This window comes from Capricornis sumatraensis, chromosome 1 (assembly GCF_032405125.1).
Source record: "Capricornis sumatraensis isolate serow.1 chromosome 1, serow.2, whole genome shotgun sequence".
NCBI classification, from domain to species: Eukaryota; Metazoa; Chordata; class Mammalia; order Artiodactyla; family Bovidae; genus Capricornis; species Capricornis sumatraensis.
The window spans coordinates 103,934,268-103,962,014 of NC_091069.1; the positions used below are offsets into that span (position 1 = coordinate 103,934,268).

At 55.8% G+C, this 27,747-nt stretch overlaps 2 protein-coding genes across 2 annotated transcripts; both read left to right on the forward strand.

Moving 5' to 3' along the window:
- Positions 1-3,331: 3,331 nt before the first annotated feature.
- Positions 3,332-6,326, forward strand: DUSP2 (dual specificity phosphatase 2). The gene is made up of 4 exons (XM_068980310.1): positions 3,332-3,719; positions 3,833-3,951; positions 5,137-5,356; positions 5,487-6,326. Exons 1-4 carry the CDS (start codon positions 3,332-3,334, stop codon positions 5,699-5,701), a joined length of 942 nt encoding a protein of 313 aa, XP_068836411.1. The 3' UTR covers positions 5,702-6,326.
- A 4,589-nt stretch (positions 6,327-10,915) lies between these two features.
- ASTL (astacin like metalloendopeptidase) lies at positions 10,916-25,119 on the forward strand. Its single transcript, XM_068967412.1, has 9 exons — positions 10,916-10,967; positions 11,894-12,019; positions 14,085-14,146; positions 15,573-15,663; positions 16,629-16,746; positions 17,475-17,656; positions 20,279-20,360; positions 20,450-20,604; positions 24,848-25,119. The coding sequence occupies exons 1-9, from the start codon at positions 10,916-10,918 to the stop codon at positions 25,117-25,119; spliced, it is 1,140 nt and encodes a 379-aa protein (XP_068823513.1).
- Positions 25,120-27,747: the final 2,628 nt, after the last annotated feature.

Consider the following 27,747-nt stretch of genomic DNA (forward strand, 5'->3'; position numbering starts at 1 on the left):
TGGCCCCCACGCCGCTCAGGCAGGGGCCTGGCACCGGAAGCCTGACGTCACCGTGACTCACAGGCTCGCTCTGGCGTGCTGGGGGTGGCTGTCACTTGTCACTCTCACCTTCTTACCTGCCCTGGCCTAAGGGGTGTAGTCACACCATTCATTTCTTCCTCTCTCCCCAGGCGCACCTACTGGGGGTGTGGGTTTGGCAGGACGAAGGAAAACACCACCAGCACAAAACGCACAACACAATGCAGACACGGGGCTTTGTGCGCCTATGGAAGGGAACCTCTCTGCATAGGAGGGGTGGGGGCAGGGGAGCTAGGTCCATGTGCTGGCCTGGGCAGGGGAAGACGGGGAACCCCAAAGGCAGGAGGCTAATGACACATAAAGAGCCATCAAAATAGCTGGTTACAAACAAGAATGACACAGGATCATCACTTGTTCCAGTTGGGGATTTTAGTCAAAGAGAAGCTGAGTCTCAAACCTCCTTGATCGTGTCTGCTCTGTAACAGCCAGGCCAGGAAAACAGCCCCCCCAAAACCTCTGGGTATGGCACCTCCCGTACCCCACATCCCTGGCCCCTGCTGTCCCCTTACCACCTAGTGGAGAGGGCCGGGGCCTTCCCTCCAGGACCTGTGGTCTGTGGGGGGGCCAGTGTGGCCGAGACCCCTCTTCACACTGTTCTCCACCCACGCGTCCAGAGCCTCGCCTCCTCTCTGCCAGGCATGGTGGTCCTTGAGGGGGTGGCAGATGGGGGAGAGCCATCCGGGGGCCATGACTCACCCAGGGTGGGGGCATCTTTAGTCAGAGCAGAAGTGGGGGTGGGACGTGGGTTCCATCCTCTTCCTGATCTCTTCCCACCCTGAGCTCGGGCTGTCACCCCTATTGGGGTGGGGGTTTCCCTAGTTTGGGACTAGAAGAAAGGGGCCGAGGCGAGCCCTTCCTTTGTGGCTAAGTCAGGCCTACTTGAATCTGTGTTCCAGAGCTGAAAAGGAGACAGCCCCAAAGACAGGCATTGGGGATGGGAACATGCGTGTAGTCACCTCGGGCAGAAGTCACTGGTTCTGACCAGAGGGCTGGGCAGGGCCCCGCAAAGCTTCACTAACAGGCTTCCACTCCTGAGCCCACGTGGGGCCTCCCGGCACGGCTGGCGCCCTGGTGGGGAGGATGCTCAGCTCGGCACAGGAGTCCTGGAGCCCCTGTGTGGCTGGCCTGAATCTCACTTCTGAGCCAGAAGCCCAGCTGGCCAGTCCCGTCAGCTTCTTCCCCTGGAGCTGGAAGTCCGTGGCTCCCAGCAGAGCAGGTGACGCCAGCCCACGGGTCAGCAAGATGGGGCCTGACTACCCTTCTGTGTGCTCTGTAATTTGCCCCCAGAGTCAGCCATTAAGTCATTCACCGGGCTGATGCCAAGGATAAGCGCCCATATCAGCTGCTGGGATCTGTGGCCCAGACTCCTTGGCTCTGTTGTGGGCTTTGCCACCTCAGCCTCTGGACTGGCCTGGGAGGGAGGGACGGAGCACTGAGGGTGTCCAGGCCGTGGCACAGCCTCGGAGCCTTTGGACCAGTGTGGGTGAGCAGTCGGTCTATTATAAGCTCCCATTTTACAGGTGGGAACACTGAGGCCTGAGAAGGTGACCTGCCCCAGGAATCTTTGGAGGCCTTGAGGCTCCTCTCCGCTGCATCCCCCTGCCTCGCAGCACACAAGCTACCAGTTCTGTCTCCAGCATCGCAGAACACATGTGATGAATGCACAGGCACGTCAACATACCACTGGGAAGAGTTGAGTTAACCAGCCAAGTGGAGGGCTTGGGGAAACACAACGGGGCCAGGCAGCAGTCCTCCAAGACAGTTTAGACCTAGGGGTCTCCAGCAGGATTGGAAGGCTCTTACACAGGCCCTGAGTGGGAGCCTGGTGAGTGGGTTCAGAAATCCCATGCAGCTGGGTTGGGGGTGGGGGTAGCTCCCACTCCAGAGCACTGTCCCCACACACTTAAATGTCTCTTCTTCTGCGGAGTTCAGCTGCCAACATTGCTGGCCCCAGTCCAGGGGCCCAGACCCCCACGCACACCTGAGGCTCACCACATCCGCCCAGGGGCTGGCAGAGGAGGTGGGGGTGGGCAGGATGTGGGCTAAAGGGCTCCCCAGTCTTACTGCTCCCGGCCCCGCTCAAGTCCAGTGCTGGGTCCCTGCTGCCGGCCTCTGGAGGGCCCTGAGGGGGAGTGAATGGGCGGGGGAGGCAGATTCAGGTAGCTCTTCTCCCTCTTCCCCTTGGAGAGGCTCCTGAAATTCCCACAAGGCCCAGGGACAGCCCAGCAGCGTCAGCTGAGTTCCCCTTCAGGGCCTGCCTGTGACTTGGGGAAGTGCTTCACCCTGGGCCCTGGGGTTTCCCTGAGTTCCACGGGAGAAAACCTCACTCCACTAATAACTGGAAGGTCATCACAGGTCCCCTGCCTGCCCCATGCCAGAGCTCAGGGGTCCTCCTCAGGCCAGTGCACTGGGTCTTGGGCTCAGAGGATGACCTTCTGGCCTCGCTTGGCCTCTGAGCAGCAGCAGCGCTGGTCTCAGCCATGAAATGGGTGGGGGTATGGGGGTGGGGGTATAAAGCTCCTCCTGCAAAGGGTCTCTATGAAGAAGAGACAAGGTACAACAAAGCATGGCTCCCCAGCCACCAGTGTGGAAACCATCCTCGGTAACAGCGTGCTTCGTGCCTCAGCAGTGACCCCATGGACTGCAGCCCGCCAGGCTCCTCTGTCCATACCATTTTCCAGGCAAGAATTCTAGAGTGGGTTGCCATTCCCTTCTCCAGGGGATCTTCCTGACCCAGGGACTGAACCCGTGTCTCTTGTGTCTCCTGCATTGCTTCTTCTGTACCCGCTGAGCCATCACAGAAGTCAGTTTTTGAAGTCAGTAACAGATTGCTCTGGGAAGGAAAGGGAACAGGGAGATGGGAGAGGAAGCCAGTCAAGGGGCATCAAGGCCCTGAGTGAGGTCCAGGGGTGGGAGCTCTCAGAAAGAGCCCTGGGGCGCCAAGGTGGGAGGGGGTATTTGGGCAAACGCCTTCCCTGCAGAGCTGGTCCCCGGCTTCCTCTACCAGCGCATCCCTCCCCCGAGCCTGCCCCAGTCCCGGGCCCGCCCCGCCTGCGCACCCCGTGAGACCGCGGGGGCGGCACCGGCGCCTTCCTGCTTTGCCCTTGTTTGGCGACCGGGAGGCCGGCCCAAGGCTATTTAAACCGCGGCGCTGGAGAGGGTGCCAGGAACAGACGGCTGGGGCAGTGCGGCCGCCGCGAGAGCCCAGGGAGCGCGCGCAGGAAGAGGGGGAAGGAGGCTTCCAAGGGCCAACATGGGGCTGGAGGCGGCGCGAGAGCTGGACTGCGCGGCGCTGGGCGCGCTGCTGCGGGAGCCTCGGGAGGCTGAGCGCACGCTGGTGCTCGACTGCCGCCCCTTCCTGGCCTTCTGCCGCCGCCACGTGCGCGCCGCGCGCCCTGTCGCCTGGAACGCGCTGCTGCGCCGCCGCTCGCGGGGCCCGCCCGCCGCCGCCCTCGCCTGCCTGCTGCCAGACCGCGCGCTGCGGGCGCGCCTGGCCCGCGGGGAGCTGGCGCGGGCCGTGGTGCTGGACGAGGGCAGCGCCTCGGTGGCGGACCTCCCGCCTGACGGCCCGGCCCACGCGCTTCTCGCCGCGCTCCTGCACGAGACCCGCGCGGGACCCACCGCCGTGTGCTTCCTGCCAGGTGGGCGCGGGCCTGGCGCCCGCATCCTCCGCTCGCGTCCCCTGCCCGCGGACGTCAGGCGTCCGGCCCCAGGCAGGCCTTCCCGGCTAACCGTGTCTTGGTCCTCCCTGCAGGAGGCTTCGATCGCTTTCAAGCCTGCTGCCCTGATCTGTGCTCTGAGTCCCCGGTCCCCGCGATGACGCCTGACAACGACAACAGCCGCTCCGACTCCAGGGCTCCCTCTTATGACCAGGTGAGTTAAGGGCCCGTTGTCAGTGTCCCCCCACTCCACGGTGCAGGGCAGTCTGCCATTTGTGGGCGCAGGAGTGTGCCCATGTCCACAGTCACCTAGTCGCCAGTCCACACACAGTCACCAATGTGTGTGTCTTTGGCCTCAAATGTCCACGTCCACAGTCCCGTAGGGTGTGTGTGTGTGTGTGTGTGTGTGTGTGTGTGTGTATGTATGTATGTATGTGTATGTCTTTGGCCTCAAATGTCGACATCCATAGTCCCGTGGGGTGTGTGTGTGTGTGTGTGTGTCTTTGCTCTCAAATATCCACGTCCACAGTCCTATAGGGTGTGTGTGTGTGTATATATGTATGTGTGTATGTGTGTGTCTTTGATCTCCAATGTCCACGTCCACAGTCCTGTAGGGTGTGTGTGTGTGTGTGTGTGTGTGTTTGTGTGTATGTATGTATGTACGTGTGTATGTCTTTGGCCTCAAATGTCCACGTCCACAGTCCGTAGGGTGTGTGTGTGTGTGTGTGTGTGTTTGTGTGTATGTATGTATGTACGTGTGTATGTCTTTGGCCTCAAATGTCCACGTCCACAGTCCGTAGGGTGTGTGTGTGTGTGTGTGTGTGTGTGTGTGTATGTATGTATGTACGTGTGTATGTCTTTGGCCTCAAATGTCCACGTCGACAGTCCGTAGGGTGTGTGTGTGTGTTTGTGTGTGTGTGTGTGTATGTATGTATGTATGTGTATGTCTTTGGCCTCAAATGTCGACATCCACAGTCCCGTAGGGGGTGTGTGTGTGTGTGTTTGTGTGTATGTATGTATGTGTGTGTGTGTGTGTCTTTGGCCTCAAATGTCCATGTCCACAGTCCGTCGCGTAGGGGCTGTGTGTGTGTGTGTGTGTGTGTGTGTGTGTCTCCGTTCTCAAATGGTACCATGACTTTGGTGTGCCTGGGTGGGGGTTGCTGGTGTGCACCGCTGTGAGTCTGTGTATGTCCCGTGAGCAGTGTAATTGGGGGGTTTGGGGGGAAGAGTGTATCTGTGGGTGTGTGTCTCTGTGTTCTGAGTCTGACCCCTGACCAGTGATCCCTAGCTAAGAGCTCCTGTGGCCCAGGCCAGTCTGCCCTATCTCTGTCCACCCAGAAGGCTTGAAGCCCCGTGGGCCAGGGCTGAGACCTCACCACCGTCCCTCTTTCCTCCCCAGGGCGGCCCCGTGGAGATCTTGCCCTACCTATACCTGGGCAGCTGCAGCCACTCGTCAGACCTGCAGGGGCTGCGGGCTTGCGGCATCACCGCCGTGCTCAACGTCTCGGCCAGCTGCCCCAACCACTTTGAGGGCCTCCTGCGCTACAAGAGCATCCCCGTGGAGGACAATCAGATGGTGGAGATCAGCGCCTGGTTCCCGGAAGCCATTGGCTTCATTGGTAAGAGGCGGGCCACAGCCCCAGGGCTGTGGGGGCTCCAGGGGAGGAGGCAGGGCACCTGCCTCCTTCTCTGCCCACCTTCCCGTCATCGTCTGACCTCGCTTCTCCCCTCTCCCCGTTTCCCTTGCAGACTCAGTGAAGAACAGTGGGGGTCGCGTGCTGGTGCACTGCCAGGCAGGCATCTCGCGCTCTGCCACCATCTGCCTGGCGTACCTGATACAGAGTCGCCGCGTGCGGCTGGATGAGGCCTTTGACTTTGTGAAGCAACGCCGGGGAGTCATTTCCCCCAACTTCAGTTTTATGGGGCAGCTGCTGCAGTTTGAGACTCAGGTGCTCTGTCACTGAGGCCGGGCCCCACCATGCTGACTCCACTAGGGCGGAGGTGCGGAAAGCTGTCTGATTCCTGGGGACAACTGGGGCCCCAGTTCCCCACTGAGCCTCCCACCTCAGGGACAGCTGCCCCTTTGGAGTTTGAGAAGCCTCCAGGTGGGGGCACTGGAAACACGGGGATGCTGGACTTTCTCACCTGGTGCTCTTCTGCTAGAGGGTTGAGGGCCAGCCCTCATCCTCATCCTGGAAGGAGATTGGAGGGCGTGTCTGCCTCCCTCCTCCCTCGTCCTCTGGCAGAAACTAACTGGACTCTACACCCTCGACTCCCACTGGTCCCACCACCCCGTTGGAGCTCTTGGCAGCCTGAGGGCTTTAAGGAACAAGCTGTGACAACCAGGGCCCCTTTCTAGGGGGTGGTGCACCCCGGGGCCTGGAGCCTGAGCCCTGTGCTGGGGCTCAGGGAAGTGACGCCGATGCTGTGTCTGAACTTCTTGCTTGCGTGTGTGCACAGGAGCGTTTCACGCCTGTGTTGACGCTGGAAAGTTATTTGTGTTCAACTGACATTTAACACTCCCTCCTCTACTTCCTCCCAGCCCTGTGGGCAGCGGGGAGGGTGTGGGGGGTTTGGAAACTTAGCACTTTATATTTATACGGAACATTGAGGATGCGTCAATAAAATATTGTTTTGTTTAAGAAACGACTTAAGCGTCTGGTCTCAAGTCAACGCCTGGGGAAGTGTTAAAAGCTGTTTATTAGGCAGACCTCACCTTCCATTGTGTGGCTGAGTCTGGGAAATGGAAGGAGGAAGGTGCAGGGGTGACCTCACCTCCCGGCCCGGTCCTCGCCCTGTTGGTGCTCTTTGCCAGGCAGAGCCGAAAGCGGGGATTTCTGGAAGGCTGGCTCCAGCCTTATTCCAGTTATCAGCGTTGATCTTGGGAGAAGACTGTGTACCATTGAGAGCTGGACCCAGCTCTGCCCTGGTCAGACCCCACTTCCTTTTGGAAGCGTGTGTGTGTGCAGCCATGTGTGTGGTTCTCCCTATGGCCGCGGCTGTCTGTTGGTGGCCTGCACGCCTGGCGGCGTGTGTCTGTGTGTGCCTGTCGTGGGCCCCCTGGGCCGTGTGCGACATGTGCCTGTACCGGGGCGGTGCTGCCCTCACTTCCTTCTTTTATTTTAGTTCATCAAATCGCATACTTCAAAAAATCATAACTTTATTTGACTGTGCAGGGTCCCAGGTGTGGCGCTTGGGACCACGGACCCCCACTGCGTTATGTGGGATCCCTAGTGCGGCGTGCATGCGCGCGTGCATCGTAAGTCGCCTCAGACCCCATGGACTGTAGCCCGCCAGGCTCCTCTGTCCTTGGGATTCTTCAGGCAAGAATGCTGGAGCGGGTGGCCATGCCCTCGTCCAGGGGATCTTCCCGACCCAGGGATGGAACCCACGTCTCTTGCGTCCCCTGCACTGGGAGGTGGTCCCTTTTACTACTAGGGCCACCTCGGGAGCTCCGGTTGTGACATGTGAGATCTTAAGTTGCAGCTTGTGAACTCACAGTTGTGGCATGATGGAACCTGGGCCCCCTGCATTGGGATTGCGGAGTCTTAGCCTCTGGGCCACCAGGGAAGTCCCTCAGCTCTTATTCCACATCCCTGGGCTGGGTCCCCTGGCCTCAGAATGCCTGTAGTGACCAGGGCTTGCTCCTGTCCCTGGAAAGCATGTGGCCTGATGTCTGGGGGGAGGACAGGTGGCCTGGGGTGGGCTTTGCTGCTCTCCACACTGGCCAACTAGCATGTCTTCACTGAGCGTGAGTTGTGTGCCCAGAGTGGACTGCGTGTCTGGGGAGACATGAGACCTGGGCCCAGCCAGCAGCAGAGGGTGCTGGAAAGGGGGTGCCGTGGTTTTCCGGAGAGCAGGGGTGCTGAGGCCCTGGGGGACAGCTCAGTGAGCAGCGGTCCTGTGTCAGCCTCCAAGCTGATCCTCCAAGGCCTCAGAGTGTCATCTGGCTAACTCTACTTTGTCCTTCCAAACTCAGCACAGGGCCACCTCTGCAGTATGCTGGGTCTTACTGTGGGCGTTCTGACTGTCCAGCAGGATACACCCGAGGAGGGCAGTGTAGTTTGACAGTTAGGGGCCCAATATGGCTTACCTCTCTGTAGTTTAGTTTCCTGGTCTGTAAAATGGGGTTTTGTCATTGGCCCCTGCTGAGTAGGGTGGTACTGAGAATTGGTGAGTCAATTCAAGTAAAGGCTTAGCTCGGCACCTGTACACAGCAGGTGCTCAGGAAATGTTAGCTTCTGAAGGCCCGGGAAGGGAAGGTGTTCAGGTGTGTAGTTGTGCACCTCAGCCAGCCTGGATGCTCAGGAGGGCAGGGCCTGCGGTCTGCTCAGCCCTGTGCTCAGATCGAATGAACACTGCCCCCCAACCGCCCCCCTGCAGCCCCCCAACCCGCCACGCCCCCCCACCCCGCGGGGTCCCCCCGGGGGCACTGTGCCCTCTGCTCTAGGGATGGGGGAGCTGCTCCCCAGTGAGAACTGAGCAGAGCTGGGGGGTTGTTCTCAGGGACTTTGCAGGCCCTGAGCGGGTCTGTTTGGTTCTGTCTACACAACCCCCACTCCCAGCTCGGGGTGGATGGGGGGCATCTGGGGCAGCAGGAGAGGGGGCTGAGGCCCCTGCTTACCCTGCTGTCACCCAGCTCCATCCCACCGTCTCTCCACCTCACCCCCTACCCCCCTCCACTCTTCTCTCCCTGTTCTTAAGTCTGCCTTTCAAGCAAACTGCATTTCTTTCCCTTCTTTTCTTTTATTTGAAGGGACTTTGCAGATAAGGATCTTTTAAAAAGTATTTATTGTGTTTGGCTGTGCCGAGTCTTCATTGCTGTGCAGGCTTCTCTTCCGCTGCAGCAAGCGGGGGTCTCCCCAGTTGCGGTGTGTGGGCTTCTCGTTGTGGTGGCTTCTCTTGCTGAGGAGCACAGGCTCAAGGGTGAGCGGGCTCCAGTAGCTGCGGCAGGTGGGCTCGGGCGTTGTGGCTCCCGGGCTCTCGACAGGTTTAGTTGCTCAGCAGCAGGTGGGATCTTCCCGGACCAGGGATCGAATGCGTGTCTCCTGCAGGCGGATTCTTTACCGCTGAGCCATCGGAGAAGCCTCTCCCTTCTTTCCTTTTCCTTCTTTTCTCCCTCCCTTCCTTCCTTTAATTTGTGAAAAAATGTTCAATTGTGGTAAAAATATGTAACAAAATGTACCATCTTTACTATTTTTAAGTGCACCCTTTAATTATGTTAAGAGTGTTCATTCACATTATTATGAAACAGATGTCCAGAACTTTTTCGTCTTGCAAGACTGAAACGCTGTACTCATTAAACAATTCCCCATTCCCTGCTCCTTCAGCTCCTGGCAACCACCGTCCTACCATCTGCCTCTGGGTCTGACTCCTCCAGAAACACCCTGTAAGGGGAACCATGCACCATTTGTCCTGTTGTGAGCGGCTTATTTCACTTAGCACAATGCCCTCAAGGCAAGCTGCATTTTCTTAAACTACGAATCTGTTTCTTTTACGGTTATGGTTATTTTACCAAGCACTCATCTGAAGCAGTCCGCTCCATCCCTGCGCTGTTAGCCACGGACAGAGGAGCCTGGCGGGCTGCAGTCCATAGGGTCGCACAGAGTCAGACATGACTGAAGCGACGTCCCATGGACGCACAATGGTAACACCCTGCCTGGGCAGTTGGGGTGCCTGTCTTCATCATGTTCTCCCCATGATTTCTTTTTAAAGATTTTTTGGATGTGGACCACTTTTAAAGCCTTTCCTGAATCTCTTACAATACTGCTTCTGTTTTACGTTTTATTTTTTGGACAGGAGGCATGTGAGATCTTAGTTTCTTGACCAGGGCTTGAACCCACAACCTCTGCAGTGGAAGATGACGTCTTAACCACTGGACTGCCACAGAAGTCCCTCTGCCCATAATTCTGACTCCTATTTTCTGAGAAGCCCTGGATTCCAGGCAGGGCAGGATGCCGAGCCGCCTCGGCTCTGTCACTCCGTTTACTGGGCGTTGTGGGGAGGATGTCCCCCAACCCTTCACATCCAGGATTTAAATCCAGGCTGTCCCTCGGTGAGCAAGCTCTGAGGATGAGGCTTCTGAGAGGCCAGGGGGGTATGGAGGAGGGGAATATGGGGAAGGAGCTTTAGTTCTTGAACCCACGAAATGGGGATAAACGCTGATGTGCAAGGCTATTGTGAGGGTGACAGGCAGCGTCCTTGTGAGGGCCTAGCTATCCAGGAGCTTCACTTCTCCACAAATTAGGCTCCTCTGGGGGCGCTGTTGACCCCTGTGTTCAGTCTGTGAGTTTCATTTCTCCCTGCTTGTGTGCTTGTTTACTATTCTGCACGTCTGTGGGATTTCCCAGGCAAGAATACTGGAGAGGGTTGCTGTTGCCTTCTCCAGGGAATTCTTACCAACTCAGGGATCAAACCCAGGTCTCTTGAATTGGCAGGCGGATTCTTTACAGTCTGAGCCACCATAAGAAAAGCTTATAGAAACGTAGTGATTCTTCCTCCTTCCATAGTCAGACTGGGGGTGCCTCAGGGTCTCAGGTAGTGCTCCCCATGTCTGAGCACAGGGCAGGGGCAGGAAAGGGGTCGGCCCAGACTGGAGGGTGAAGCTCCGCCCTGTGCTGGCTGCCCTCACCTTTCTGCAGTGTTTCTCTGCCCCCTGGTGGTGGGAGGGAACCTGAGACGAGGTACACCCCCAGTGGGACACCTGCAGGCTGCCTCGTGCCCGCTTCTTTCGGTGGTCCCTGCCCTTTCTGGCTCAGAGACCCGTTTCGTGGAAGACAACTTTCCCATGGATGGGGGTGGGGGGGCAGTTTCGGGATGAATCAAGCACGGTACGTTCATTGTGCACTTTATTATTGCCCCATCAGCACCACCTCAGATCGTCGGGCTTCAGAGCCCAGAGGCCGGGGACCCCTGCTAGCCCATTTAGCCAGGCCAGGGTCCAGAAGGCGCGGGCCTGGGCTGGGAGGGGGAGTGCGGGTAGGAGAGGACAGGGCTGCAGCTGGGAGCTGTTGGGCGGGGCTCCAGGTGGAACTGGCTGGGGAGGGCCTGCAGGTGGGGGCTGGTGAAGATGCTATTTAAGAAAGGCGGCGGTCCTAAGCCTGCGATCAGGCTGCTTCATCTAGCGGGAATCGGAGCACTTGCCAGCTGAGGGGCCAGGGGGGCCCACTGCAGGCAGCATGAGTATGGAAGGCCTCTGGCCATGGGCCCTGACTCTGGTCTGTCTGCCTGGTAAGTGGGTTGCCTCACTCTCCTGCCCCCTCACTTTGGCTCCAGCCTGTGGAGCCTGTGTGGGAAGTGGCCAGAGGTCGTAGCTGCAGCTTGCAGGGATGCAAGCTGACCAGCATGGCTCGGAGAATGGGCTTCCAAGGATGCTCCTAGAAGTCAGGTCCCAGGGGGACGTCCTGAAGATGCTGGGGGGCAGAGGCCCTGCCTGGCAGGAGACAGCAGGACTGACACCTCCAGACATTCATGCCCTGCCCTCCGTGCCAGGCTTGCCCGGCCTACTTCCCGAGGCCTGGGCTGAGGAGGGGGCTGGGGGCAGGGTCTGAAGCTAAGCCACACCATGGCCTCAGTGTTGGAGGCTGAGGCCCCTCCCTGCTCCCTCCTTATCCCTCCCTCCCCTGCCTCATACTTGCCCAGACACTCGGAGCCCAGGGCTGCCTTTTGAAGCCCAGTCTTGGTCCTCCTAGTGGGTCACCATTTCCTCCTCCAGGGGATCTTCTTGGCCCAGGGATGGAACTCAAGTCTCCCGCATTGCTGGATTCTTTACTGTCTGGGCTTCTCCAGTGGCTCAGGCAGTAAAGAATCTGCCCACAATGTAGGAGACCCAGGTTGGATCCCTGGGCGAGGAAGATCCTTTGGCAATGCTTGGAGAATCCCATGGACATGTAGCCTGGCGGGCTACATGTCCATGGGATCACAAGGAGGCGGACACGACTCAGCATCTAACACTTGTCCCCCTAGGGAAGTTCCTTCTGCAAGGTTGTCCAGGCCTCAGGGCCAGGTGGGCTCCCAGGACTGACTCCTCCTGGAGGCCTGCCTCCCCCAGACCTGCCTGAAGGGCCTGGGTCCTGAGGTCTGACAGCCCACTACCCTCACCCCACGCCCTGTTATCCTGCGTAACCATTGTGCATACGTGCCTGTGTCTGGGCCAGGCTTCATCCTAGGAGCACCCTCAGCCTCTCACTGCGCTGGAGCCTGTGGGACCAGAGTCTCAGAAGACCTCACCCCTGAGGAGACCCAGACATCTTGGGACAAGGACATCCCTGCAATAAACCAGGGTGAGGACACTGTCTTCTCGTGGGGTGAGGGGTATGAAGTTGTCCATGTAGCCTATGAAAACCAAGCTGAACACTCAGATGTGTAGAAAAAGCTGCTAGGGGATGCCAGCTTGCTAAGTGGGCTGTGGGAAACTTCTTAAGTCTATTTTTTTGTGTCTTCTCTACTGGGGTGTTACTTTTATGAGAAGGGGGAAAAGCAGAGGTTTTAAAATATGATGAGCCCCTTCCCTGGTGGCTCAGATGGTAATGAATCTGCCTGCAAGGCAGGAGACCCTGGTTCAATCCCTGGGTCAGGAAGATCCCCTGGAGAAGGGCAACCCACTCCAGTATTCTTGCCTGAATACCAAAGAGGCTGGCAGGCTACAGTCCCTGGAGTCGCAGAGAGTGGGGTGTGACTGAGCAATTGACTGCACACGCTTGGCTTTTATCAGGCCGAGTCTGATGTGAGTGGAATTATTAGCGGCTGTTAGGAAACATGCCTTCCACCTGGTGTGGGATGATCTGCAGGTGTGAGACGCTGCGGGTCTCAGGAAGTGTGAGTCTCAGGCCTCCCTGCCTGGGGATTTCTGCTGAAGAATCAGAACACACAGAAAACCTGGGGCAAAGCGCTTAGAAATAAAGACGGATTTCAGAGCACAGCGGGAGGGGGTCGGAGGGAGAGCTTGTCCTGGGAGCTGTGAACCTCCTGGATGTGGCTCGCCCCCTCCTGCTCTGTGAGAAGCTGGAGCAGGGTGGCTGACCACCTTGGGGTCACTAATTGGAGCTGGCCAACTCCAGAGCAGCCCGAGGCTGCGCTGGCACTGTTTCTCAGCGGCTGTGGAGGACACTGCTAGGGCTGCTGGTGGCCCGAGGACTCCCCGTGAGCCTAGCCTAGTGACAGTCGGGACGCCCTTTACCGGGAGGCACACCCCCTCCCCAGCTGCTGGGGATGCTCCTCAGACCTCGTTGTAGCCCGAGGCCCTCGTCCAGGGATGCCGGGAAAGTGCTTCCTCCCTCACCTGGGGCGGCCCTCCCACAGGGACATCGACAGGCAGGTGTCCGGCCCCCTGCCTCAAGGCAGGATAAGTCTTGGGGTCCGAAGGTCCTGTGAGGTCAGCCTGGGCGGCCCTCCTGCTGAACCCAGCCCTCCCCCGGGTGCTCCAGCTTCAGTCACCTGCAGATGGCCCCCTGGTTCAGGCTCTGCTCTGGGGAGCCCAGCTTCTAGGATGCACAGGGGTCTGAGCAAACCCAGGGAGACAGTGAAGGACTTGGAAACCTGGCTGCTGCAGTCCGTGGGGCTGCACAGTTGGACATGACTGAGCGACTGACCAAAACAGCCTAACCTTCAGGATGCAAGGCACTCTTCTAAGCCTCCTGTTGGGGCTGGTGTCCTAGAAGGGAGGCTGTGCAGGGAGGGGCTGCCCGCTGTGCAGGGGCCTGGGGGGGGGGGTGGGCACTGTGGGAGGGGAGGGCAGAGCCGTAGCCCCCCTGCCGTGATGGCGAGGGCTGGACTTTTGGTGACTTGCCACCGTGAGGGTCTGGAGTGCCGCACGGATGGGTCGGGGGTGAGTGGAGCAGGAGGGCCAGGGCGTGTGCTGGAAGCATGGCTTGGGCTGGAGCGGAGGGTGGAGATAGCTGGAAGAGATGGCAACTTCTGGGAGCAGAGGGTGTCAGATGCAGGAGGCAGGAGCTGGGGCTGGGTTTTTTTTCTCTTGGCTGTGCTGCATGGCATTCAGGGTCTTAGTTTCCTAACCAGGGATTGAACCCGTGTCCCCTGCGGTGGAGGTGCGCAGTCCAGCCACTACACTGCTAGAGAATTCCCTGGGATTGGGTAGTGTGCGTGTGTGGTCCCAGGAGAAGCGCACTGTCTGAGCGGGAAGGGTGTGATCAGGCTGAGAAGTGCTGCTCGTGCTTGTAGATGGGGACTCAGAGGGGCTGTGTGACTTGCCTGGGGTTACACAGCCTCAGGGCCCAGGGAAGGGTGGGCCCTGGGGTTGCTTGGCTGGAGGTCTCTGCTGGGCATGTCCTAGAGTCTGTTGTGGGGGTGGGGGCATGGACCCACGCACGTGTGTCCCCTCCTTTTCAGAGCTGATTCCAAAGGAGTCCCCAGAGAGCAGCTTCCTCCTTGAGGGGGACATCCTCCGGCCGGTGAGCGTGAGCGTGTACACACACACACACACACGTACACACACACACGTATACACACACACACACATGTACACACACTCGTACACACACACACGTACAATAACCTCACAGCAGTGTCAGAGACCTGTGAGCCCATCCCTAGGCGTCATGGGGGTGTGACTTGTGAGCCATTCATCTTTCCTACTCATAGCTCTTCTTGTCAAAGTCAGCGCGAATGTTGTTAGGAATAAGCCAGCCTGGCGGAGGGTGTGACATCTGGAATGGTGGCAGTCAGTCTGGGAGGGCTTCCTGCAGGAGGGATTTTGGAATGTCAAGCCCCAGCTTGCTACCCTGCCCCGGGGAGGTGCTCAGGGAGTACTGGGACGAAGGAAGAGGCGAGCTCAGGTTGGCAGAGTGGCTGGTGGGGATATGGGGAGGTGTCTGTGGTGAACTTCGGGGGCGGCAGTGATGGTCTGAGGAAGACAGAATGAGGACTAACATGCAAACCATCCTGCCTAGGGATGAGGGGCAGGGTCAGAAAGGGAGAAGGCTGGATGGGATCAGGGCCTTCTTTCAGGAGGCTGGGGATGGCAGAAGGCTCTGGAATAGGACAGTGACTTGGCGAGAGCAAGACTATGGTGCTGGTCTGAGGCTGTCCACTGATGGCTCAGCTTGAGCTGGGCAGAAGAGCCAAAGGCCAGCCCAGGCCAGGGCAGGAACCCCTAGGGCAGGGCAGGGCCCCCGTTCCCAGTCACCTAGTGAATACACAGGGTAAAAGCAGGATCCAGTAAAACCTTTGGTAGCCTCTGCAGGAAATATTTTGTCTGGGTTTCTCTTTTTTTAAAAAAATTTATTTTTAAATGAAACAAAGATGAAAATGATAAAAGGTACAACTCACAAAAAAGATAGACATCATAAACCATTAGATACCTTAACAAACAAAGAAACAAAGATACATAAAGCAAAAGTCAGAAGAAATATGAGGGAAAAAGAACAATATATGATCATAGTGAGACATATTAACATTTCTGAGAATATTTTATCAAGTGCAGAAAAAATTAGGATCTTGAATGATATTATTAATAATTTAAATATAATAGATTTATATTTAATTTTATTAATCATATCCTACGCAAATTGTTTAAAATTTTGTATCTCATATGTTATCAGATGTCCACAGGACATTTAGAAAAACTGGCAAAAAGATAAACATTACTGCGTTTCATGGGTTTCTCTCCCTGATAGATTGAGTGGCAACTTCTTTCTCTAGAACAAAGGGTTGTGCTGTGCGTCACACAGCTGGCCACCGACCTCCTGGTTTCTGTCCCCTCTCTGATGAGCAGCCACCCTCACTGCGCACATCTTGAGGGCTCCTGGGGCCTGAGGGGTGGCAGCCTCGGGGCGGGAAGCTTGGCCTGCTGCTCCCCAAGCCGCCCTCTCTCCCCAGAGTCCCTTCCGGCTGTTCTCGGCGACCAGCAGCAAGTGGCCCAAGAATGGCGGTGTCGTGGAGGTCCCCTTCCTGCTCTCCAGCAAGTACGGTGAGTCGGCCCCAAGCCCTGGGGCCGCGGGCCTTCCTCCCTGTGCAGCGCGGCTCCTCTTCGTTTTGTTTTCAGTGACATAACAGCGGACTTGGTTTTTCACTTGTGTTCATTTGTGCTGCCTGTGATGGGTCCTCACTGCTGCGCGGGCTTTCTCTGACTGCAGTGAGCGGGGCTGCTCGTGCGCCGGGTGCCCAGGCTCCTCATTGCGGCGGCTTCTCCTGTTGCTGGAGCCGGCTCCAGCAGCTACACTTTGTGGGCTCCAGACCCCAGGCTCAGCAGTTGTGGCTCACGGGCTTGGTTGCTCTGCAGCACGTGGGGTCTTTCCAGAACAGGGATCGAAGCATGTCTCCTGCATTAGCAGGCGGATTCTTTACCGCTGAGCCACCAGGGAAGTCCCCTCTATGGGTTTTAATTCCCCTTTGTGCTTCCTCCACCACCACCCAAAGAACCCTTCTATCAGAAGCCCTCTGTCTCATGGGCCCCTGAGCTGGGCTGCTAAAGTCCTGGAGGAGCTGATGGGGAAGCCACACCTAGGCACAGTCTGATCCGTTTCAAGACCAGACGGCCCAGAAGACAGTGACCAGCCCAAGGTCACACAGCCAGGGTGCGCCTAGAGCCCTGCTTTTTCCTCCCACACCATCATGCTGCCCTTTCTTCCTATCTATCTACATTCACCCATTCACCCACCCCTCCATCCATCCATCCATCCTTACTTGTTTTTTGGCCGTGTTGTGAGGCATGTGGGATCCTGGTTCCCTGACTAGGGATGGAACCCATGCTCCCTGCACTTGGAACACGGAGTCTTAACCACTGGGCCACCAGGGAAGCCCCACGCTGACGTCGCTTGACGTTCCACACTGGAGAATGATCTAAAGCTCAGCTGCTTCCCCACGTGCAGACAGCTGGGGGAGAGCAGTGGAGGGAGCCTGGCTGGGGCTTTAGCGGACGAGTCTCTTCCCCAGATAAGCCCAGCCGGCGAGTCATCCTGGAGGCATTTGCTGAGTTTGAACGCTTCACGTGCATCAGGTTTGTTGCCTACGATGGCCAGAGGGACTTCATTTCCATCGTCCCCATGACTGGGTAAGTGCTTCTTGGTGTGTGTGCGAGTGTGCCTATATGTGCATGGTGAGAGCCTCAGCTGTCTTGAGTTCAGCCTGAAATTAACAAAACTGTTGTCTAAAACCTGTGTCTGGGCCTGTCCTCCTGGGTCTAGAGTCCTCCTGCCCATCTGAGTGGTCTGCTCCGCATGAGCTAGACCTACAAATACTCGGGGCAAATGCTCAGGAGAGGTGGGCAAGGAGGTGCTCAATCTCCCGGGAGACTATGTGACCTGGGGAGTGAGTGCAGGCGTCATGGGGCAGACCTGGCCTCGGATCCAGGTTCCATGGTGCAGGAGCCAGGTGAGTCTGGCAAGTCCCTTAACTCCTGAGGCCCTTCTGTCTTCTCTCTGAAATGCAGGCGATGGTAATACTGCCTTCCTCGCTTGGTAGGGCCCCAAGAGAATGTGCACGAGAGCTTTGACTCGGGGCTCCCCGTGTGGAGACATTCACGTGACCAGCTGCTTCCGTCATCCATGTTAACATCAGTTCTCACCAACTCCTTACAGGGCAGGCTGGAGACAGGGTTCCAGCACACCCTGTTCACAGAGGGCCAGGCAGTGGGGGGGACTTGGGAACAGCAAGCTCGGGGCTACAGCCCAGAACGAGGACTCGCTCTGGGTGCTCTTATCCCAGGTCTTGGGAGAAGGGGCGAGGGGCCTGGGCGATTCTCCTGGCCGGTGCCCACCCAGCACTTTCGTGGCCCTGCAGGTGCTTCTCGAGCATTGGCCGCAGTGGAGGGATGCAGGTGGTGTCTCTAGGGCCCAGCTGTCTCCAGAGGGGCCCGGGCATCGTCCTGCACGAGCTTATGCACGTGCTGGGCTTCTGGCATGAGCACTCGCGGGCCGACCGGGACCGCTACATCCGCGTGAACTGGAATGAGATCCTCCCAGGTAAGCCAGGTCGCGCGTGGTGGGGGAGGTGGAGGAGAGGTGGTCCTGTCAGGAGAAGGTGGCAGGCATGGCCTGCGCCCAAGGAATTGCCTGGCCATTTGGGAAAGGTTTTCCATCTTCCCCGCTACCTGCCTGTCTCCCATGGGGAAGGTGGGATTCCTGCTTTCCTCCAAGACATGGAGAATGACCCAGATGCTGCTGCTCTGGGCCCTGAGGCTTCAGTGCCACTCACAGTTACCCTGAACTAGGGCATCAATTTGCCCTGTCTCGTCTCTCTTCACTGACACTGGCAGTTACCTAAGGATGGAGTTGATGGTCTTATGACTCCTGCTCACTTATACTCAACCAGCAGCCCTGCATGCCTTAGACACTGCTCCTGAGGCTCAGGGCAGGGGCTGTGCTCCAGTTGAGGAGCTGAGCCAAGACAGATATCTCAGAGGTGGTGGGCTATGTGTGTGCCAAGTGCCCGACACAGAAGGTAGAGGGCAAGCCTGTGGAGGCTGTGAGATGGCTGCTGACGGGCCTCTGGGATAAAGGGTAGGGAGACCAGGTCCTGAAAAGTGGCAGTGGGAGAGCTGGTCCGGAGAGCGGGTCACTGCCCTGGATGCGAGGGAGCCGCAGCTATGTGCTGGGCAAGGTGCCAAGGATCTGACTCCAGCAACGGTGAGGCCCTGTCCTTTGGCAGCGGGGGAAAGCCTGATATAGGAGGTGAGAGGAGTCGAGACAATTGATTCAGGAGGGAGGAGAGCAGAGGAGGTGAGTGATTTGGGTTTGGGGGTGTGGACGCAAATGAAAGCTTGAAAGGCTTCGTGTAAGAGGAGGGCTTCTGGTATGAACGCCTTTGTTGCTGCTGTGGGGTTATGGTTAGGGGAGGAGGCCCGAGACAGCAGCCATCATACATGGATGACCCCCATGCGAGAATGGGATGGGGAAAATGGGCAGCGCCTCTTAGTGGGATGGGGGCTAGAGATTGAGATCAGAGATTAGCCTAGAAGTGGGGAGGCCATAGTGACACCATGCTATAAAAATAGACTACAGTCCTTTCAGTGCTTATGAAGGGACTTCCCAGGATGTCCGGTGGCTAGGATTTTGTGCTTCCATTCTAGGGAGCATGTCACTGTGCAGTGAAAACAAAAAAAAGCTCAAGTGCCCATGGAATCCTTGCAAAGGCTTATGATAGCCACAAAAACTTCAAATTTGAAAAAGTAGAGTTAATACAAACATTTTGATCATGATGTAAAAAGTAGAAGCTAGTAACAAAGCAAAAAATGTTATCCAGTTGAAAATTACAATTTAGAAAACAACAAACTGGTTTTTAAGCTACGGAGTTAAAAAGAAATTGTGGGAATTCTTAGAGCATGAAAATTAGAACCAAGGGTTCATAGCTAAAGCAATACACAGGGAAAATATGTAGCCTGAAATACTTAGATCAACAAAAATAGAGGACAAATTTGGCATTTCAATTCAAGTTAAGAAAAAAGGGAATTAGTGAAGGGAAAAGCAGAAATTAATGAGTTAGAAAACAGAACAGCACCAATAAATGAAAAAGCTGTTTTTTCTTTTAACAATAAAATTAAACATCAGCTACCCTAATGGAAAAAATTGCTAAAGAATGAAGAAAAATGAGAATGTTTGTACTTGGTTAATATGTAAAGAACAAACTGCTAAAATATACACACTAGTAACATCAATTAACTGTGGAGGTGGGAACTCAAGGGGGATGGAGTGGGAAGCATTCTGTGTCTTCATATTTTCTGAGTTTTGAGTTAGATGAATATGTTGCCTACTCAAAATTATGTTTAATAACTTAAAGGGTTTTAAAAGGAAAAAGTAAGCACTCTACTGGGTAGGTATTTCCAGGCAGGGATGGGATATAAAGGTGTTAGATGACCATTTTAGTGGTGAGGAGGCTGCTGGTAACCATGGGTGAGTGTAAAGGCAGCTGGCCTGGGTCTTTAGGGGAGCAAAGATGGGGGGTAAAATCATTCTTTCAGAGGCTCACTGAAGGGCAGGAGAAGAGTTGAGGGAGGGAAGCTTGTTGCTCCCAGGCCTGGAGGGGCCAAGGGACAGGAAGAAGCAAGCGCTCTGGCCAATGGGAAAAGGCTGAACTCCACACCTGGGGTTGGGGGTGGGGCAGGTGCTGTTGGCTGGAGGCAGGGAGGTCAGGTGGCTTTGCTTCTGGGGGTGGGGTGTACCCCTGGTAGATGGTGGGCTCACAGGTCTCCAAGCCTGGGGTGGGGAGTAGGCACTTGATCTCACTGGTAGTGGGCATCCAAGGCTCTGAGCAGCGTGGGACTTCTTGAAAGCTGCAGACTGTATTAGCATAAAGATAGTTTCACACAGGGCAAGCCTGAGAGGAGAAGAGACGGGGGAGAGAAGTCTTAGGAGGCGATGGCGGGCCAGCCACCAAGTCCCTGTGCTTGTATTAATACATCAGCTGGCGCAGATCTGGAACCCTCCAGGGGCACCGAGGAGACGGGGATCAGAAGTGGGGTGGGGTGAAGAGATGCACTCTGGGTGTGGTTTTGGGCCCCCTCAGGTGGGCTGGACACTCCCAGGAGGCCCCTGCCACCTTCCCCTCCTCCCCTGGCCCTCTTCCCCACCGCCGAGTACTTTCTTCAGGTTTTGAAATGAACTTCATCAAATCTCGGAGCAGCAACATGCTGGTGCCCTATGACTATTCTTCGGTGATGCACTATGGGAGGTGAGCACACCCTTTCTGGCTTTCTTCCCTCCTCACTGTCCTGCCAGCCCAGCCAGTCTGGACTCAGGCCCTTGCCTCCTGGGTTTCAGGCTTGCCTTCAGCCGGCGCGGGCTGCCCACCATCACTCCACTCTGGGCCCCCAGCGTCCCCATTGGCCAGCGATGGAACCTAAGCAACTCGGACATTGCACGGGTCCGCAGGTTTTATGACTGCAGCCCAAGTGGCCATGAGCCCAGTGGGAGAGGTGAGTGACAGGGAATAGAGTGATTTGAGGAGCTGCAAGAAGGGCGAGGTGGTATTAGTGAGGGTCGAGTGCTAGGAGGGGAGTCTATAGAGGTGAGCAGGGGCAGACCAGGGGCTCACCATTCAGATGCAGAAAAAGCACTCGAAAAAAATTAACACTCAGCTATGATTAAAAACTGCTAGCAAATAGGAACAGATGTCACTTTCTTAACCTTAAGTGAAAGTGAAAGTGAAGTCGCTTAGTCGTGTCTGACTCTTTGTGACCCCATGGACTGTAGCCTACCAGGCTTCTCTGTCCATGGGATTCTCTAGGCAAGAATACTGGAGTGGGTTACCATTTCCTTCTCCAGGGGATCTTTCCAACCCAGGGATCGAACCTGGGTCTCCCGCGTCGGAGGCAGTCGCTTTAACCTCTGAGCCACCAGGGAAGCCCCTCTTAACCTTAACATACCTACAAAAAAACCAGACCAAAAATCATTTTAAATGTCAAAACATTAAGACTAAGAAGTTTTTCCATTCTTGTCTCATCTATTCAACAATGTAGTAAGTCTTAGCCCTTGTGGTACAACAAAAAATGAAGTCTTGAGGTTTGAGAAGGAAGAAAAAAGTCACTATTCATAGATGACAATCTGCATTGAAAGGAATCTACCAAAAAATTACTAGAACTAATACGAATTTTTAAAGGTGAATATAATAAATATACAAAAGTCAGTTGTATTGTAATGCAGCATCAATTTATTAAAATGATTTTAAGCCTTTAAAAAGATGCAGCTGGTCCAGGCAGGGGTGAGAGTGAAGAACCAGGCAGTGGCTGTGCAAGGGAGAAGCAGGAGGCGTGATGAGGATCGACAGGAAAGAGAATCGAGACGGCTCCGTGTACCGTGTTGACTGTATTTCCCTGTGCTGTGTGCCAGGCCCGCTGATTTTCAGCTGAGCACATGGCTGGCTGGAATAAAGTCTACACTTGTCCGTCTCCCTTGCATTTGGGCATGACCAGGTGACTGCCTTCTAGCCTGTGAGATAGCCGCCAGTTGGCAACTGTTATTCCGTCTTGTGAAGAAACATTTTTCTGAAGTTGGTTGCCCTGGTGACCTTTTCTCGTCACCATTATCTCATTAGTAATTGGGGAAATGCAAATAAAGACCACAGCGCCCTCTTTTATCCCTTAGAAGTTGGCAGACATTTAGAAGTCGGATACTGCCAGATACAGATGGGACGACGAAGCAGTGATGACATGCATACTCTGCCGATAGGAGTATAAATGCTGCACCGTTTTGGAAAACAATTTGGTAGCTTGTAAAGCTGAAGTGTGTGTACCCCATGACTCAGAATCTCCTTAGTATCTTCGCACACGTGTACTCCCCATCCATCGCAGGCAGTCTCTGCTCTACATTCTGTCTCTCTAGGTTTGCCTACTCCGGGCAAGTCATATAAACAGAATCATACAAGACGGTCTTTTGTGACTGGCTTCTTTCACATAGCATTATGCTTGCAAGGTCCGTCCATGGTATAGCAGATCAGTCCCGCTGATCCTTGAACAGTCTGAGGATTAGTGGCGCTGACCCTCTGTGCAGCAGACCCTCTGACTGCCTACAGCTCCAGTCAGTCCTCCACATCCAAGGATTCAGCTGACTGTGTGGTACTGTAGAGCATTTGCTGAGAGAAGTCACACATGAGTGCACTCACGCAGTTCAAACCTGTGTTGTTCAAGGGTCAACTGTACTTCATTTTTACTCTTGGATGAGATGCCACATCTTGTGTATCCATTATCAAAGGCTCTTTGGGCCATTTCTAGTCTAGTGAGACAATAAACATTCATGTGCAAGATTTTATGTGCACATGTATTTTCTTTTCTTTTTGGATATATACTTCGGAGTGAAATTTCTGGGTTCTTTGGTAACTCCATAGTTTACTGCTAAATTGTTTTCCAAACTGGGTGTACTCTTCATTTCTGCCAGCATGTATATGAAGTTTCACATACATGCTGGTAGCAGCCCTTGTCACCACTTCTGGTTATAACTGTGCCCAAGTGGGTGTGAAGTGGTATTTTGTTGTAGCTTTGATTTGCATTTCCTGAATGCCTGTGAATGCCTCTTTATGTGCTTATAGGTCTTTTGTATATGTTTGGAAAAATGTTCAAATCTTTTGCCTGTTTTTTTTGTTGGGTTGTCTTTTACTGGTAAACTGTGGGAGTTCTTTATATATTCTGAATACATGTCCCTTATAGGACATATCATTTAGAAATATTTTCTCACATTTCATGGGTTGTTGAACTTTCTAGATAGTGTTCTTTGATTATAAACATTTAAAATTTTGATGCAAAGTCCAACTTGTATTTTCTTATCACTGTGCTTTTGGCGTCATATCGAAGAAGGATTTGCCTAACTCGAGGTCATGTAGATTTAACCCAATGTATTTTGCATGTACACCAGGGATTCCCTGGTGACTCAGATGGTAAAGAATCTGCCTGTGATATGAGATACCTGGGTTCAATCTCTGGTTTGGAAAGATCTCCTGGAGAAGGATATGGCAACCCACTCCAGTATACTTGCTGGAAAATTCCATGGACAGATGAGCCTGGTGGGCTACAGTCCATGGGGTTTCAAAGAGCTGGACATGCGCTGTGCTTAATAGTTCAGTCGTTTTGCATGTAATTATGCAGCTCCAGCACCATTTTGCAGACTTATTTCCTATGACATCAAATATTAGAAAGATTAAAAAAAATAAGAGACAATGGCAAGAGTTTTGTGGGTAACTATTTGAGAGGTTTGGCTAGCTTTAAGAACAGAATTGAGAGGTGGCTAGAAGTGGTCATGAGTCGATGGAAAGTGCATCAAGATAGTGGATATACAAGCAAGTTTGGGTATGGAGATAATGACCCCATGGAGAAGGGGGAAAGGATTCATGGGGCAGAAGAACATCTAGAATATTCGAGAAGGAGCTGTTCTCCTTGGGAGCTGAGGCACTTTCTTGGACCTAGTGGCAAGGAAGAAGATGGAAGCAGATTCCAGTTGGTGTGTGGTCTTGATGTGCTATGAGGGGCTTCAGTCCCAGGCTTTGATGGCAAAGGAGAGAGGTGAGAGGCTGGGAGAAGAGGATGAGCGGGGAGGGAAAGACGTGGAGTGGCTGACTGGGCCGCAGGAGAGGAAACCTCTGAGAGACACTCGGTGGGGTCACGGTGGTGCTGGGCCGCTGATGGGGGTGGCCTAGGTTAGTCACTTCGTCCTCTAGGACTGGGGTGCTGTGGGCAGTTCTGCCAGAGTCGGGGGGCCTGGGGATGTCTCAGGGAGTGACTGCAGTGAGGTTTAGGGGACCCATGCCAGGTGTGGAGGGTGTTTCAGAAGTGAGGAGGCTATGGAGCAAGAGGATGGGCTTTGGGGGCTCAGCGGGGCTGGAGGGTCATGGCACTGAGGCAAGTGGGCTGGAAGCAGAGGAGGCAGAGCCCAGAGGGTGGGCTGCTGGGGCCCAGGACTTCAGGGGCCCAGGACTTCAGGGGCCCAGGACTTCAGGGGCCCAGGACTTCAGGGGGCGTGGTTCCTGCAGGTCCAGGCAGGGAGCGGCCTGGGAAGTCACTGGTTGAAGCGTGTCAGCTCAGATGGGCCAGTGTTCATAGATGGAAGATACGGCCTCATTAGGAAGCAGCTGGAGGGCGGGCAAGGATCAAAGCAGTGCTTAGGGGGTGTGGCTGGCCAGCCAGATAACTTGGGCCCAAAATGAAGAGTCTTAGGAAGTAGCTGGTGGCAGCCAGCTGTGGTCTGGGAGTGGTGGTGAAGGGCCAACAGGACCCACCCCACTGAGCTCTTGGGCCTGACAGTCACGTGTGTCCTGCTGACACCCTGGGTTAGGATGTAGCTACAAGTGTAGAAGTTCTGGAAAAGGCTTTGGATACAGGCAAGAGATGACGTGTTCCTGTGTAGAGTGGCCCTGGGGGGTTTGTGCTGAGGGTTGCAGTGCTTGGGCAGGGGGTTGGCCATCAGCGAAGCCAGGGTATGGTGGGAGGTCACTGAGGGTCCCAGTGGCTGACCGTCTGACGGTGACCTCTGGGGCCACGTGGGGAGGGGATGGCATGGCTCTGAGCTTCTTGTCTCTCGGGGGAGCTGGGAATCGGGGTTTCAAAGGTGTTGGGCAGTGGCGTGGCAGGAACATGGTGGGTTCTAGGTCTCTGTGCACAAGGCTGAAGGGCGCTCTGGCTCTCTCACTGTCCTTCTGTGACTCTGGGACATAACCTGCCTTTCCTGCTCTAGGGCTCCAGACCCCTGGGAGTGGTAGGAGCCCCACCCCGGGCTCTAGGTCACCGCTGCAGCAGCTTCTGAAGGCGTTGTTGGAGGAATCCAGCAGATCTGACCCCAGAGGCTTCGGGGCGGAAGACCAACATGCCGCTGCCAGGTCTGAAGAGAGCCTTCGTGCATGGAAGCCCCCGACCCTGAGGAATTCTGAAGTGAAGGCCTCTGCCGACCCTGCCCCGTCAGCCCCCAGCTTCCTCCCTGAGGCCAAGGCCTGGGGCAGTCTTTCCTGACATTGCCCTGGTGCCATCCCAGCATCACCAAGTGCCCCATCTCTAGAAGAAGACCAATCCGCATCCGTCTAGGCTCTTCTGGGGAACCCTGCTCTGCCAGGGGCCCATGTACCCAGAAATTGCTTTATGAGGACACTCAGAGGTCAAGCCTGTGGCTTCCGTCCCCTTTGTCCCTCTGGGCAGCACCCCTGCCTCCCAGCTTCTCTGGACCTCCATCTGAGGCTTGGGCCCCTCTCTCTGCTCCTTCCTTCCCAGTCACGTTTCCCCAAGGGCTCCTAGGACAGAGAGACCCTCTAGGTCGTCAGGGGCAGTGCCAGCTCTGCCGGCTCTCATCTCCTACCTCAGCCCCCAGGGAGGATGGGAGGTGACTTCTCGTGGCTCCAGGGACAGGGACCTGGAGGGCTGGGCCTCCCTTAAGGCCCCGGGAGCCCCTCTGAGGTTGAGGCGGAGCCCCTCGCCGGGACTAACGGTACCTTCACCGCTCCCTCAGGCCGCCCCATGCTCGGGACCCTGCGTGCAGCCCCTCTCCCGGCTGTCTGAGCGCTGGGAACCTGGGAACGCAGCCCTGCGCTCCAGGAGGCTTCCAGAACCCCACTTCCTCCCTTGCCTCCCGGGGAGAGGAAGAAGTGGGGGCCTAGGTGTGGGGAAATTTGCTGCGGGAAACTCAGCAAGAACACGAGGACCTGAAGTCAGGACTCACAGCTGCCGTCACCCGCGCTGCTCTCCCCAGGAACTTGGCCTCTACTCAGACCCCGCCCCCCAGACCTGGCCCGAGGAGGCCCTGGAAGGTGGGAAGGGGCTGTGGGGCCGCCCTGATTGTCTTCCTTCAGCCGATCCCCACTCCTCTCCTTCAGCTGCTGGCCTCCCTGGTGAGGGCTGTTCAGGGTCAAGAACGTCTCTAGGGAAGGCAGTGAGCGAGCTGGACCCCCGCACCCCCACCCCGTGCAGGTCTAGGGGCCTGCTTTGGGTGGGAGGGCAGCAGGAGCCCCTGCCTGTCCCAGTGGGGCCAGGTCCCCCTGATGTCTCGGGAAAAGTAGAAATAAAGTTGGGCACTTGCTCCAGGAGTCTGGTGCTGGGCTGTGCTGACTACCTCATACCTGGCGCCTTGACCTCTCCTGACGGCCCTGGGAGGGGCCCTCTAGGCGCTGAGACCCACATTTCTGAGGCTGGAACACACTCGGGGAAGCAAACTGGTGTGCCCAAGGAAATAGGGCTGAGCAGCAGGGCTGAGATGCGCCCTCTGCCCTCCTCGTCACTGTGTCAGGGGACCTGGAGCCTCTGCCCTCGGTCTATCTGGGGTTTCAGTCCTGAGTCAAGGATTTTCTGAGACTGCGCAAGGGCCTGAGCTCAGGTGTGAATGTCAGGGAAGGACTGTGGTGTGGGGATGCTGTCCCTTGTCTTGCTCCCAGGCCTGGGAGGTGGGTGCCACAGCTTACAGTGGAGAAGTAGGGCTCTGGCCATGCTCCTAGCAGGGTGACTGCTCCCCTGGAAGATTCCCAAGAAAAGACTTTGGGCCAACCCTAGGCTAGAGATGATACGTGAGCCTGTTTATCAGCATGGCTGCCTCGTGACCTGTGGGTCTCTGAGTAGCGAGCCAGGCCACTGACACCAGGCTGGGGTTTCCTGACGGCCACTGTGGATCAGAGGAGGTGATGTGCTCTGCACTGCAAGGCCTGCCCAGCTCGCAGAGGCTGCTGTCATGAGCCTCCGTTAACAGGCGGCTTTTGATCTTGGATGCTGGGTTCTCTGCACAAGGCAGTGGGGCTGGTTGATCCTGATGCCTCACAGGGAAGACTGCTTACTCTCTGTTGGCAGTGATCAGGGACAAGGCTGTCCTTGTCCTGTCCTCCCCAAGAAGACACCTGTTAGTGGAGTCCGGGCCCCAGGCCTGTCCCCTGAGCCCCACACTGTCCTGATGATCCAGTCATGGTCTGGTCCCCGGAGCCCCAGCATGGAGGGTGTGACATGTATGGGACGACCCTGGGGCATCAACCAGAGCCCAGGGGGCTAGCTGCCACCTCTCACGGCCTGCAACTTGTTTGCCAGTCCCCGACCACACAGCTCTGTGGGCTCATTCATCAGTTTATTCACTCACCCGACACACATCTGTTGTATTTGGGGGCCAGGCAGGCTCCGTTATAGGCCCTGGGAATAACATAGGGAACAAGGCAGGCTTTCTATTCTTCTGGAGTTTATTCGGGATGGGGAGAGGAATGGACAGTAAACAGGCCAATAAAGCATCTGGGATTGACAAGTGATGCAAGAGGGGAGCGTGTGTGGATGGCATTTCACCTGAATGGCAGGACGCTGCTATCCTGGGGCCATCTGGGGAAAGAACAGCCAGTACAAAGCCCCTGAGGCAGGAAGAAGCAAGGTGTGTCAGGCCAGCGTGTGTGGAGAGAGGGATGTGTGCGGGCGATAAGGAGGAGGCAGGCAAGGGCCTGGTCAGTCATGGACGGATGGTTTATTCCGAGAGCCTCAGGGGCCCCTGCTGAGAGTTTCTAAGGAGAGGTGTGACAAGACCCGATCTAAAATTTTAAAAAGTCATTCAGGGGCTTCTCTGGTGTCTCAGTGGTAAAGAATCCACCAGCCAACACAGGAGACACAGTTCGATCCCTGGTCCTGGAA